Source organism: Thermobia domestica, chromosome 4 (assembly GCF_964235325.1).
Source record: "Thermobia domestica chromosome 4, izTheDome1.hap1.1, whole genome shotgun sequence".
In the NCBI taxonomy this organism is placed as follows: Eukaryota; Metazoa; Arthropoda; class Insecta; order Zygentoma; family Lepismatidae; genus Thermobia; species Thermobia domestica.
Window position 1 is genome coordinate 9,691,425 of NC_137457.1, and position 15,913 is coordinate 9,707,337.

At 31.9% G+C, this 15,913-nt stretch overlaps 1 protein-coding gene across 1 annotated transcript in view; it reads left to right on the forward strand.

Moving 5' to 3' along the window:
- Positions 1–15,913, forward strand: part of LOC145683627 (uncharacterized) — a 497,638-nt gene that overhangs the window by 390,846 nt on the left and 90,879 nt on the right. The window contains exons 86-90 of the mRNA XM_081754963.1: positions 2,786–2,812; positions 4,476–4,502; positions 4,841–4,867; positions 10,084–10,101; positions 12,642–12,668. Of these exons, the coding sequence (XP_081611089.1) occupies positions 2,786–2,812; positions 4,476–4,502; positions 4,841–4,867; positions 10,084–10,101; positions 12,642–12,668 (126 nt within the window). The remainder of the gene's footprint in view (positions 1–2,785; positions 2,813–4,475; positions 4,503–4,840; positions 4,868–10,083; positions 10,102–12,641; positions 12,669–15,913) is intronic.

Here is a 15,913-nt window from a genome sequence, read left to right on the forward strand (position 1 = left end):
GCTACACTTAATACTCAGAACGTCACTGTTGGCCAGCATCCATACCTGGCGATTACGCAACCAAACACAACAGGCATGAAGGTATCCGCCATTTTGTATTTGTTCCCTATATCGACTTAATACAAACGAATTATTCTTTTCTGGTAGAAACACTAGCGTGCGCAGGACATTGGGAATGTGGATGCCAGATCTAAAGTACCACCATATGGAATGTCGTCCTTCCCATAGCGTCATTGCATCCGACGCTGCGTCGGCTACGCACGCCATACATGCAGACGGGAAATAATTTACACGTAATCTCTTCTCAGTATGTAATAATTCTACATAAAAAGTTTGTCTAATGGGGTGCCACGGCACCCATGGCACCCACGTAGCGCACGCCTATGGGTAGAAACCCTATCAATACATATCCATTTACACCAGTTTTCATTTGGAAGATTATTCGGGACAACCTACATTATTTTGGGGAATCCCTTGCGCGTGCATGTTAAGATTGTGAAACATGCAAAATCCAATACAGCAGGTATGACTTCTTCAGTGAATTTTTTACACTCCCTCTTTACGTTGGATACTTTCCGAACTATTAACGTCCGAAAGTCATTTTCCAACACTTTCGGCACCTTGTAGATCCGAAACTATGTCCGATAGCCGAAAGTTCCAGAGATTTTTTTCTTTTGTCAGTGGCAAAAGTCACATCCCAGCAGTTGTAACACTTATTTTGCATCACCCTATATATATATATATATATATATATATATATATATATATATATATATATATATATATATATATATATATATATATATATATATATGTAGATGGTGATCAGAAAAATGGAAACACCTGTACTTGGCAACATGTCAGATGTATGGGTTGGCAGTGGTTTCGTGGCGCCCGCAGCGCCGGACCGCTGGTGGTGGTGTGTTAGGTTTGTCTCCATACTACGACAGGCGCAGTGGAACAGCAATGTCCAGTGGCTGCAGCAGACGGAGATAGTGTAAAATGGAAGACTTCTCAGATTTTGAAAGAGAGCAAATTGTTGGTGCGCGGTTATGTGGAGTGAGTGTGACGGTAGTGGCTACTGTGTTAGGTGTGTCGCGTGGGACAGTGTCGAAGGTGTTGAAGGCCTACACAACACACGGGAAAACCACATCGGGGAAGCGGAACAGTGGGAGGAAGAAAATCATGAGTGACAGGTCACGCCGGGTATTAAAACGCATTGTCACGCAGAACCGACCTTCCACTGCAGAGCAAGTGACGGAGGAACTCAATCAGCACCTCCCCCACCTTATTTCGACAATCACAGTCCGCCACGAATTACATGACATGAACTTACGGGGTCGTGTTGCACGGGCCACACCGCTCATTAGGGACCATAACGCTTTCACACGTCGCAAATGGTGCCGCGACTATGCAACATGGACCGTTGAGGGACTGGAAACGTGTGATATGGTCGGATGAGTCATCCTTCAGCCTATTCCCTACCACGGGCCGTGTTTATGTGTGGAGAATGCCCAAAGAAGTTTATGATCTGCAGTGTCTCCGCCCAACTGTGAAACATGGCGGCGGCTTGGTGATGCTGTGGGCCGCCATATCATGGTTTTCATTGGGTCATATGGTCACGCTTAGCGGACGAATCACTGCCAACCATTATGTGGCAATTTTAGGAGACAATTTGCATCCTATGGTCCGGATGTTGTTTCCGGGCAATGACGCCATCTTCCAGGATGATAATGCGCCCATTCACACAGCTAGCGTTGTTACAGCGTGGTTTGAGGAACATCGGGATGAAGATCAACATTTCCCCTGGCCCGCCCAATCCCCCAGATCTCAACATAATTGAACTTATGTGGTCCGTCTTGGAAACACGACTTTTGCGACGATTTCCACCTCCATCCTGTCTTACAGAAGTGGCCAATGCCTCGCACGAGGAATTTTGTAAAATTCCACCATTCACGACCTCTATGCCTCCATCCCACGTCGCATCAAGGCTGTTCTGAAGACGAAAGGTGGTCCGACACCATATTAATCTGGTAAGTTGCAATTTCGTTTAGGTGTTTTCCATTTTTCTGATCACCATTGGTGTATATATATAATAAATTTATCATTATACTATAGAATGTTTACTGAGGCACGTTCATCAGACTCATTAACGTTGTCGGTCTATAGGAGTTCTTACGTTCTTACATAACACAGTGATTGTCTAAAACGCTCTAAATGTGGTAAAAAAATACTCTCTTAAAAATATTATTGTTCATCTTAAATATTTTAGTATACAAAACAATCAATAAATATGCATATAATTTAAACTTACGCATATTATTTATATTAATATTAAAAATTAACAACGAATAAATAATCATTTTAAAAGAAGCTCTTATTGATTAAAGTCTCGTAACTTGTTTATTGTGTACATCAATGATAAAAACAAGACTTTGATTTCTATTTTAAAATTACATATTTCGATGTAAATTTTCTTTATTTACCCTCTGGTTTTGAGTTCAGTTGATTTTTTGTTTAACGTCCCTTTCAACACCGAGGCTATAAGAAACGGGACCTATTGGTTAACGTGAGATCCGAGCTACATGAACTCTAACCGGAAATCGAATCTGGGTTTCCCACATGAAAGCCACCTACGTTAACCACTTACCCACTACGGATCATCACTCTGATTTTGAGTTCAGATCATTATTTATAAATATTCCTTTCTTTGAATAATTGTCAAGAACCCAGTAAGCAAAATTAAGGTTTTTACTTATATTTTTTTTTTATTTATGTTCTTAAGCTGATGACAAGAAGAACGAAACATCAAGTAAGTATGAAGATGTTTGTGTTGGGTGTGTAAGTATCTTTTAATTGATTTTTTCGGTAAAACTACAACAATCTAAAATAGTCTTTTTCTGTCGTTATTTGCGACTTACTATTATCGCTCAGTCAAACGTTTCGTAAATAAACAATTTAAATATTCCCACATAATACATCCAGCGATATCTTTCAATTCCACATCACTATGAATATTGCGTTTTAAAAGCGTTTGTGTGGAAGCCAAAGAGAAGGAAGTCTAATAGTACTAAGTCTGGTGATATTGTAGAATAAATCAAAGCTTTCTTTCCCAGGTTTCAATAGCATAGCTATTGTATCAAGACTTTCGTTGTCGTGAGAGAAAACGAAATTTCGTGTGTGGAGTATTTCCGATTTTACCCACGGATTTGTCTAGGTCTTTGAAGTGAGAAACCCGTAATGAGTGTTCGATTGTTCAATCGTGCACAAGCAGCTAGAAATTATTACAGTTTTGGTACCTCACTATACACTCAGCATAATATTTCGAGGTTTAAACTGGTTCGAGGTTTTCTCGCAGAACTTATTGTTAGAAAGTCCTCAGTAATTCTTTCCGCAGTTTTGTATTATCCTAAAGTCATAATTTTTATAGTCAGCATGGCAGAAAGGTGTTCTTGGTATTCACTCCTTCAATAATATGCTGAGCTACAAAATGATTGCTCAAAATTTTTATTCGATATGTTTGACACGAAAACGTATTGAAATTTCATCATTGAGTAAAGTTATTCCCTTACATATACTTGTCGTAATACATATGCTTCGCTGGTTTGTCATACGTTGCCGTGAACAAAATTATTCTTGGCTTACAAAATAGATCGTTTAATAAAATATTTGCGCTCGATGTAAAATTTTCATTTAACAAGAGCGGCAACCAATGATGGCTGTACTTTGAGACCTTACCCATTCTCCATATACAGTACGCAACACACCTGCAGCTGTGGTAGCAACAATAGCTCGATGAAGCGTACAAATACTGTGCAAATGTCTTATATTGTTCTTCAGAGATCCCTTGTATCTATATGGTTGTCGTACACTGCTACGATGCTAGAAACCGAAATTAGATTTTCAGTGGAAGCTCATGTGGTTTAGGTCATACTTTGAGCTGTAAGTCTAAGTATTGTATTGCGTTGGTGTTGAATGAGACGCCAAACTGATTCATCTAAACAAATTTAAATCATATTTTATAGGTATGAGAATATGTAAATAAAACTATGTAACAGGTTTTTAAAGCAACAATATTTTCACAAATTGCATAAGAAGATATATGTATCCGTTTTATTTTTCTGTGTACTTTTAAGTAAAGAAACTTTTTATGATTTATCCTTTAAGGTCATACACCTACTAAACAAATAAAGTATTTTATTCCAAACTGATATACTTTAATAAATTATTTGTGTTACTAAAATGTTTTTATGTACTATCGAGATTAGTTTCCCTTTCCATCTTACAAATTAAAATGAGTTCTTGTTTCAATATACAAACACAAATCATATATTTCAAAATGAGTATTTTTTTTGTTCATTTTCCATCTTGTGAATTAGATTTTGAATTAAATTTATCCTTCAAAATATTCTTCATTTTGTAATATTTTCGTAAATATAGTAATCAAATATTGGTCTATTGTTTATATGGTTTAGGAGATGGTGAGAAGAACGATACCTCAAGTAAGTATGAAATATCTTCTACAACTACACTAAACACATTGAGAATGTTTTATTGAATAATATTTCATAACTTTTCTTGCATTATTAAATGCTTTTGTAACACACGAGATTTATTCGTATTCTAATGAATGCATGTATCTACTGTGTATATTTGTGTATAATTAAATGAAACTCTTATATTCTTAAACGGATTCCAATGTTGATATTGTTCATTTTATTAGTTTGGTTTTGAATCTTTAATATGTACCAAAGTATAATTTTATGATTAGTAATTGTTCTAAATACAGTCAAGAGTAAAATTTATGTTAACTGAATACTTATTTATTTCTATTGCCAAGCCGATGGTGAGAAGAACAAAACAACAAGTAAGTATAAGTAAGAATATGCCAATTTTAAGCAGATAGGCTGCTTTTCATTAAATAATACTTACCTAAATTTCATACAATTAATATGATATCTCGTGTGTTAGATAACATCCGCATCTTCATATAAATTACATATTCTTTTTGATTTACAATTTAACAAAATAATACTAACTTTCATGTATATGTGTATAAACACAACTCTTCGCCAACTATGTTAATTATATACATATTTTGCACCAAAAAGGTCAATTATATACATATTTTGAACCCAGATTCCAATAACAAATAAATTGAAACAAGTAATTAAAGCACTTTTCTAACGATTCAACACAATTAATAATATATGTAATTTAGTAAAGGAAGAAAAGATTTTGTAGGTTGTAACTTAACCAGAATTACTTTTCTGGTTACTTATTTCTGATATAGATCAAATAATGTATCCTGCATCCTACATCAAATAATAAGTATTTTAATGCTGAGCTTCATTTAACCCTGCGTTAGTCGCGTACGTTTGTGTTGCACTATTAGGCGCGTCGGTGACAGGGTCACCAACCCATTACATGTATCTAGAATAAGTAAAATCATTTTTAAATTACGAATCTTTCATTTATTTGATAAAATTTTAATCGCGGGTTATAGTTTTGTTTGTACCCAGTGTTCTACTGAACATAACGGATTTTTCTTTCATGATTACTAAACTGATTCCAAGCATGTTGCATAAATGCCTTTTGAGATGTTCTCCACACATCCATCTCTTACATTTCAAGCAGCACTTGTTTGTAGTTTTGTCTCTTAATCTCCCGCAAGCGTGGCAATGTCCTCTGGAGTCTGATTTCTTCTCAAGATCGACCATTGTTTCTTTCTCAACACCAATTAACAGTTGGAGTTGGCCCCTCGTCCTAATTTCAACTGCAAGTTGAGAAATATAGGATAGGTGTTGCTTCACAGCCTTAGTCATTTTCCAGGTGATATCATCCAAAACAACTCCTTCATGACAATTGATGTAAACTTCTATTGAATTTCAGGATGCAAAGTGAATTAATGGAACATATCTTTAGAAGTTCAAAAAATATCACCATGGGCCATTGTATTCCCATTCAGTGTTGTAGCCACTTGCACTTACGTAATAAATCCCGTAATCACTCTCATCAGAACATGCCCCCGACTCCTCCTTTTCCTCCTCAGGCCACTGAAGAACAACATTCTTATGTTTTATTGTCTTCGTCTTCCGGCGTTTTACTTGTTACGTATGTAGTCGCGTGTTGACAATTGTCACCGAAATACGCAGCTGTAGAGAGAATTTATTTCTTACAAACAGCAGACAGGAAACAGAAGTGTACTATTGCCACTACAATAAACATCAATATTCAATCCTCAGCTGCTCAAAGGCGCAAATCAGAATAGAAATTCACAGTGTTGCAAGTTCGAGACAAAACTCAATGGGGGACACCTGTCACACACGCGCCTAATTTAGGGTTAAATAAGAAATGGGAACGTGCAGGGGAGAAAGAATCTAATGACATACCAAAAGTAATTGGCATTTGAAATTCAATCAATATTGGAAAGATGTAGATTGAAGTTTAACAAAATATGTTAAAATGCCATTACTAATTTTTCTACTATACATAAAAAGTGTGATTTTGTGAATTGACCTAAATAACAACTAAAACTGAAAAGGTGCCAAATTTTAGCTACTTTTGCAAAAAAAAAAAAATCATTTCTATATTTCTAATGATATTCTTATTACAAAGAAAGTATTTGAACTAGTTTTTAGTATGAAATATTACGCTTTTAAACAAAATTTTGTTTCCAAGAAATTTCTTTTGATTAAACATATAAAAACCGATATATAACTCAATTTCGGTAAAAAATGAATTTGCTGTTTTTGATACTAGGCGCCTCATGTAACGGATTCATATTAAGCTAATATCAATAATGTTTGCCATGTTTGAAATGATTTCCAGAATCTATTGAGTTCCCTTGTGGTTAAATGATTAGCGTACGTGCCTTTGCTGTAGGGAACCCGAGTTCAGTTCTCGTTGGAAGCTCATATGATTCGGATCCCAGGTTAGGTTCTAGATCCACGTAGCCAATAATAAACTCAAAGTATAATCTAAGTAAATTTCAAAGTTGCACGTACCAAAAAAGTTTTAAGTCTTTGGCGTCGCTGTTTCACAAATTGAATCAAGATATGAAAACATAATAATCGTGATGTAAACTTGAAATAATAATTAAGATTATATATGTCGGTTCTCTAGATAAATAACAATAAATTTAGGAGAGGTTAAACATTTTAACTATAAGGGTGTTATGCTAAACGAAACCAGTATACTTTTTTACGTACATAGATTGAAACCCGAATATAAAAAAAACAAATAAAAATGTAGTGGTAATAAATTACAAAAAAAAATAAAATAAAATGGAATAATTTATAGCAAACTACAAAATTTTTTGACAATTTATATTTGAATTCAGAGCCCGTCGGGAACAAAACTTAAGAGCTATTTTAGACCTTTCGAATAAAGAAAATAAGTTTGAAAAGGAAAGGAATTTTGGAAAAGACAACTCACTATGTATTGCAAAGCATTGACCGATACTAAACAAGTATATCCAATATATTATACAAGTGTATTTCAAAACTTAACTATGTACACACATCTGTGTTGTACGATGCTAATGCGTACAAACTAATAACTCAATTTATCCGCGATTAGTGCTTGTCGTTGGCTTCTTCCGGGACACTAAAATCTTTTTGACACTTAACAAAACACGCTTATTTCTACTTTTGAATTCAACCAATTCGTCGAAGGTAAATGAGCAGAAAAAGTTAGTTGATGCACACTATAATAAAACTCAATCTAGTTACTTTGTCTGCAAAGTTTACTTCCCATATAGATGATACTGGAATTTTGTATATTGAAGGATGAACTTATAAGAACTGATCTCTAATTTAGATAAGTAAATTTGTTTTTACATGTCAGATGAATTTTTGACACATAAAAGTTATCATCAAAAATATTTATTAAACAATAGCACTTACTTTTGCTATTTTGTTATGTTTTAATGTAATATATAATAATTATTAACTAGCATTACACTCCAAAAGTAATAGAAACAAACGCAGCTACTTAGGGGACCTTCAGCTCAAACGAAATTTAAACCTCTATAAATGTTAAAATTTGAAATCGGTTCTTATCCATTCTATCCGATTATTAGTCACTAGAAACGCTAATATGGATTAAATATATTATATAAGTTATTAGAAGTTTTATACCCAAGGGACGAATTTAATTCAGTATGTAGTTTCCATTTGCAAATTTCAAATATCAAATGGGACAGTAATATGGAAATATTACAATGAAAGACATAGCTTATTCCTTCTGTAAAGGGACGAAACATATCAACAGTAATTGCCACAGAAAATGGATTTCTAAAGCTACAAGTAACCCTATAAATGTTCATTCCAGCATTTATAAACTGAAAGGTAAAATAGATAGCCGGAATTGTTAATTGTACGAACACGTTAAGTCGAGAGTGAAACTTTATAGTGCGTATCAGGTGAACGCCCATCATTTTGCTCAATCTTGTTCAGAAAGTTTAAATTGGAAGAGGTTCCCGTCATATGTGAAACATGGCTTGAAGTTAAAGACAAAGTAAATTGTGTAATAAAATGTAATATAGTGTAACAAATTGTGTAATAAAATGTGAGAACATCAGACCTAACCTCTTAACAAAATGTGTTCAATTTGCTGGCCATATTGCCAGACGCACTTTTCTAGACATGTGGGCCAAGCTCTATGGATATTGAGCAATGTCTTAGATACGATTTGTGTACATTCCTACCCTACACGTTATTGCAAATGATCCATGTCCCTACACTTTACGCAATATACACCCTTTATGCGGCCTCAAAAGTAAGAGTGAAATTGTGATAAATTAAGTGATCTAACAGACCATTCTATAAGCCGAGTATGACTAATCCATCAATCGGTAAATTAAGATCCAAATACTGACGTAACTGTCACTCATAATGAGGTGGTGCCCAATCATATTGGTAAATTAAGAAAAGCTGTCAACACTGGGCCAACACTGAGGGCCAAATGACTTTTTTTTACATGTCCAAGTAATGTTTTGCACTTAAGATACCACGAATAGGAAATTGACCAATTATATTTGTCCCCATATCCCTGCCCACATCCTAATTTTCTCTATATTAACCATTTGAAAAATATCTATCCAGTTGTGGTCATTTGTAGACCACTATCGTACATTTTGTGTCTCTAACTCCTATAAGATAAATTTGTTTTATCTGTGTATGAAATATACATTCCCATTCTGCAGTCCTATCTATCGCAATTGTTACACTACCCACTAAAAAAATTGCAGTGCCTGATTTGACGCATCCTCAGAAGGATGTTGCTGCAGGTGCAGGTTGTAAGAATATCAGTTTACATATTTATAAAATGTTTTCGGACAACTAAGAGTTTATATTGATTACATTTACAGTTGTATTAATCCCCATAGTTACATTATGACAAGTAGAAAAATTCTCTTTCTAAATATATTATTTTCGTTATTCTTTACATGAATGTTTATATTTTATTATACATTTTTAGACACGTACATAGAGAAGTTTATTTCCATACTTTATGAACAATGTTCAATACGCCTTCATGTAATTTGCAATTTTGATCTCATAGAACACATTTTCCTATATTACACGGTATAGGTTATACGTCGTGAGTGTAACTTGTAGTAGAGAATGGAAATAATTTACATAAGTTTATTAGAAATCCTAATTTTCAGCAAAGTTTGAAATCCATAAAAATAATACAATTTAAAATGGAATGAAATGGTCATCACTGTTGAAGTGTCTTAATGAATTTTAGTATACAAAAATGAACAAATACATTATGCATCCTTAAATTCAGATTACAGCTTATACATTTTTTTTAATTAGAGCTAACATCTAAAAGAAGTCTACCTGTCATTTTTAAGATAACACTTTAAGATAGGTATAGGTTTTGATAATGTTTGTCCTTTGGTTAGGTTCAATCTTTAAACTGTTTTTAATATACTTTTAGAGAAAATGTATCTACGTTAATTGTACGGAAGTCGTTAACAAATAATTTATGCTTTGATAGGAGAGCACGTATTTTATTCATAAATAATTAATTTCTTTTTCTGTCAGAGTTAAACCAATTTTTCTTGTACAGGGCACTACAGGCTTGGAGGTAAGAATTACTATATTCTAGTTATTTCCTTAGAAGGCAAATGAATATATACTTTTTTCAGTAAAATATATTTCAGAAAATGATTTTTTAAGTAACTAAACGGTAATACACATTTCCGAAAATGGAAAACGTTTACACATTTGTATTCCAACTACCGTGCTAATTTACTACATTTTGAGTATTTTTGGACATTTAAATCCATTTAATGTAAAAGTATATTTGTCAAAATAAAATTACATAGCACATTTGACTCGTTATAATTATATGAATTTCAATAACTAAATATGAATAGCAGTGTTAGTTGATAATAAAATTATTATCGATGAAGTTGCTCATACTTCTTTATTGTTTGAATTTAAATAAATTCTCTTCTCTTTAGTTAGTGAAGAACTGTGCTAGTACAGACTATGTTGCAATTAAAACTTATAATCAATGGCGTGTTTGTCAAATAGATATTTATCGCTTATACAAACAAACGTTTCAGATTTGAGGGCTTAAATATAATTTATAACAAATCCATCTGTAGTCGTACGATTTGATGTTCTCTTGCGCTATTTATTTTTGCATTCAAGGACATCTAGTTCAAGTTATTACAAGAATTTGTTTAAAATTCGTGAATACGTTCATTTGGTCCTAATCTATGTAAATATTACGAAATGATTATTTTTCGACATTAATATTATATTATGGATGTTCCTATCGTAATATATGGATAAAAAGACTATAAGATCATGTATTTGGTGCAAGTTGTATATTAAATATGAAAGATAATTTCATCCAAGGAGAGATATTGCGGAATGTGTTCGTTGAAATAGGGCACCTCGAAGGAAGAGAACATTCTGATACGACAAAAGTACCTAACATAGAGGTAAATCAGGAGTATTGTCGAAAAGTGGTATTCACGTCTGTTTCTTTTTGTATTATTCTTAAAAAATTGGGTTCCAGTTGGTTCTCTGTTTAAATGTTCGTAACAACAATTAACGTGTCTATTAGAATTCTATTGGTATGTGTGATCGGTATTTAAAACATGATTCCTGCACTATACCAAGTATTATTATTTAATATATTTAGAGTTGTCTCTTAGAGAATAATTGTCAAGAACGGATTATGTCCGATTGGCAAAAGTAGCTTAGTAAGCTATTTTGCCAAAATAACTTCCTAATTTCGTAGGGTTTTTCACCCTCAAAGAAAAAAATAGACACTGCAATATGAACTGTATCATCATTTTATGACATATTTGAATATTAGAGCTTGATGAAAGTCAACAATTTTATTCAACTACATAAGCTAGTTTTATGTTTTATTATGGTTTCATATTTTATGTCAGAATACGGACGGCAATTATAAAACGACAAGTGAATTTAAAAGAATGAATCTAGATCAAACATTTCTTATTATCATTTTATATTACAAGAAGTATTTCAACTATCAATCATAACATTAATAAAATTAAATAATGAATATATATATATATATATATATATATATATATATATATATATATATATATATATATATATATATATATATATATATATATATATATATAAGAAATATTATTATCTTCAAACAAACGAGATTCGTCTGAAATTGTGATACAACAGTAGACTTCAAATAACTGCAATTCAATAATTAAATCAAAAGTAGTAAATTTTAATTGCCGTTACTAATGCAGAGACAAGTTAAAAATAGAAGAAAAGCTTGCAGTGCTAAACGTGTTTCAATAAACTGTTAGCGTTCTTAGTTACTGTTTTCGTGTTAAGGATGATCGGTGTTGAAATCAGAAATTGTACATTGAAAGTAAGTTTGTTCGAATGAAGAGATAAATATCTAACCAAATATTGTTGCAAAACTCAGGCATTATCAGAAAACAATACATTGTAATATTATTTAGAAACGAAGATTGATATTGAAGCTGGATATGATGGAATTTTATTAGTTCTGGGTTCAGTTCATAATTATAGTAGAAGTGTTATCCTTCCATCTGACACTGAATTAATTATCAGCAAATTGCATGCCGTTATTTTACTCTTCTTACTTTAACACTTACTATTCATTGATGCTTTTAACAATCAGCTCGGTAATCACTATTTATTTTATTCTTCTTATCAGAAAGACTTACTTCTTTCAACTTTGCTAACAGTATAGGTAAACATCTTCATAACTTTCGAGTATTTAATTGGTAAGCTAACTATTTAGTTTGATATTGTTGATAGGGTGCAAAATAATGTATTAAAGCATTAGCAACGTAAGGACAAACAAGAAACTATGAATCCAAATCTGCAAGAAATACCTTTTGTAAATACTTGATAGTAATGACAGAGATATGCAGTAAGCAACATAGTAAGTATTAACAACTTATTGAATGTTACGAAATAATAATTATCATAAAATTTAATATTTATTTAAATTACTTAAATTATTTTTATTAGCTTTGAAGTTTAATGCTGTATGATTCAAACATTTTCTTATGTCTGTACTATACAAAGGATCTGAAATGATTGTCAGTAATTTGTGAAATTAATATTATTATTTTGCAGGTTTCAATCCACAATTTAATAGACGAGGTGAGAACTGAACATGAAGATTTGAAGATTTGATCATTTTTGAACCTTTAGATGTATATATATATATATATATATATATATATATATATATATATATATATATATATATATATACTGGTAGTTTAATTATAAAATGTTCACATAGAGTTAGTTTACTATACGATTTTTCATTATACTGAAATTATAATAATAAAAACCTTTTTATGATTTTTATATATTGTATAATGATGACTACATTTTACAAGCTACAACAGTAATTCTAAATTCGAATAATATAGTATATACTAGACTCCTCGGCTTTATTAAACGCATCACTTTAATAATATTTATCAGTGAGGTCTTGCATTAAGTAGAAGTTTCATATGATTATCCGATTTTTCCAATTGTGTAAATTCGCCATTACTATATTAAAATACTCGTATTTAGTGCTGAAAGACAGAATTTAGAGATGTTTCTGTAGGACCGTAAATTAAGCAATAGGTGGAAGATTCATGTAGAGCAGCATTCTGCAAGGAGTCGGCAAACTTCAAAGTAATAATAGAATTACGGTATTATCATATCTATTAACATATTTGACTTCCTGCTAATGGAAACATTAGGAAAGCTATGTGATTTATGTTAAAAGATTTCGTAAACCTGGATAATGGCTAACATATTCTTAATTGAAACAAATATGTGAAGTAGACGAACATCAAAACAGTGGATGTTAAACTTATTACCAAAAGGGGAAGCAATAAAGCTTTTAAAGCGCAGTTTATTCTCCCTGTAGATCTTTCTAGTATTGTACATCTAGGGTGATAAGGGACAATTTTATATACCTTTGATTTGTGAATAATGATGAAAAGTTTCCATTCAGAATGTTTTAAATTTCAAGTTATTTCTTCAAGTATACCTTATTAGCTTCTGTAAAAATAAATTTTCATTTCCCTTAAGGAAAGAGAAATACATACATCGGGTAAAAAAAGGTGAATTACACTAAATAGTGCATATATTTCTGCATCAGCATGCACTGTAATATTTCTACAGACACTATTCGATCATGCTGCCAAACTAATTAAATTAATATCTACTATTGTTTGTCGTATTTGGAATTTTATTGCCTTTAAGATTTCATCTATCTACTTACTAGTAATTGCCATGAACCATCTATTCTTCGCTTTCAGTTTAAAACTTCTACAGTTTGTATACCACTTCTGTTCTTGTAATCCATGTGTGCTAATAATTTTGTTTCATTTAATTCTGTACTTCCACTTAGTGCTTAGAAATTATTTAAGTTTAATCCAACTTTTGTTCCACTTTACGTTTGAGAACTTTCTTTGGGAATCATTTGACCTTAATAAAATTAAATCTTCTTTACTCTTTCTACTGAATATTTCGCTATTTTATGTAATTGTATTTATGTGAACAAGATGAGATGGTAGTTTTCGTTAAAAGTAAGAAATGAGTCATAAGTGTAAAGAATAATATCACATTGACTTTTTTCCTGATTTTTGTAATTTCCTATACATGCAGAAGAAAATAAACTTCAAAATAACATAGAATCACCACTATTCGTTTCCTCTGAAAAACAAAATTTATACCAATAAATAAAACAAAGCTTAAGATTCCTGAAAATGACACAGAATAAGTTTATTTATAACAGAGGGTCTAAGTAAAATAATCACTATTTAAAGATAGATTGACATTACAAACTTTGTCATAATTATAGCAGTTTTAATTAGAATCATTTTAATAGCGGAAATACTTTTTTATCTAGTACTTTCAAAATCTTCCTGTAAAGTCAGTTATTTTTATTTTTTGAGTAACACGGCTTTTCAACCGACCTACACGTGTAAATTGTGAATTGTGTGTTTTGCTGTATAATATTTTATTAAATACTATTAATTGTCAAATAACTCAAACTAAATGTCGCCTTATTCATATACGATTTTCAGTAAAGCAAATACTTAATACACTTATATACAGTCAAGTCAGTCAATAAAGCATATAGAAATGTTAACCCATTAGTACCAAAACATTTTTTTCTTAAATATATTTTCTCTGCATTAAATATGTAAATCACAATGAAATCCATTGTATTGTTTATTAACACCAATCATACATTGGGATTTAAATTAGTACTATACTCTAGCAATCAACGCACCATCAGGTAGATACCGCAACATTACATTCAAAATTTTCTTAAAATCCAAGTATATGTAGCAAACGTAACTTTACTTTAGAAAAACATGCAATGATAAATAAAATTACTGGTATAGCGCAAACGTATTGCAAACGAATGAAGCTTATAATATATATTGTATTTATGAGTTTTTGTTTTAAAGATATTACAAAAATCATATCGTGTTTCGAACTGTACACCTCATACTTTCCTAATTACCGACATGAAAATTAATGCCCATATCACATAGGAAAGCAACAATTCTAGCACTTCTTTGTTGCCTACAAATGACATTGCATAGCGTCTTTCATTTTTAGTAGTAGCATTAGGTATAGTCTGTTGTAGATAAGTAAGATGTTTGATACCTATTCACTGCTTCTTTTGCGTTTTCTCTTTTCTGTGAACATTATTGAAAATATTTTAAGTTAATTTTTCTTAAGTTGATCATGAAGGTTAACTTCAGTCATCTGTATTCTCTATGCAAGTAGCATGCTTCTGTCACTACCGTATCAATAAAGAACACAGATAATGGCTATCGGAATCATGTAGAAAGAATTCTGTAGTCGTATTTATCTACGATATCGTCTATTCAGCATCAAGTCTTTGTCCAGTATGCAGTCTCATCCCATAGCTTTTCCATCTAATTTAATGGAAGAACGTAGGAAAGAAATTCAAGAATTCGGACCTTAGGATGTACTTTCTGCGGATAATATCGTCCTCGTGAGTATGACCATGGCAACACTACAAGAGAAAGTAGATGTTTCAATAGAACCATTGCAGAGCAAAGGATGTAGAATAGTTAAACGAAGGAATAATATTTACATGATAGTTTCAGAGAAAATATAATAGAAAAACAAGTATGTAACTGGATGAAAAAGAAGAAACTAGGAGGAAATTCAAATACTTGGAACTAAACCACAGAAAAATGCAGGAACAAAAGAAGATATAAACAGTGGAATTAATATCGGTTGGTAGAAATGAAAAGCAGCAGCTGGAGTAATGTAAGACCTTGAGATACCAACACGTCTTAAAGTAAAAGTTTATTAAATAAAAGTTAGACCTGGCATATTAGAAGAGCAGAATG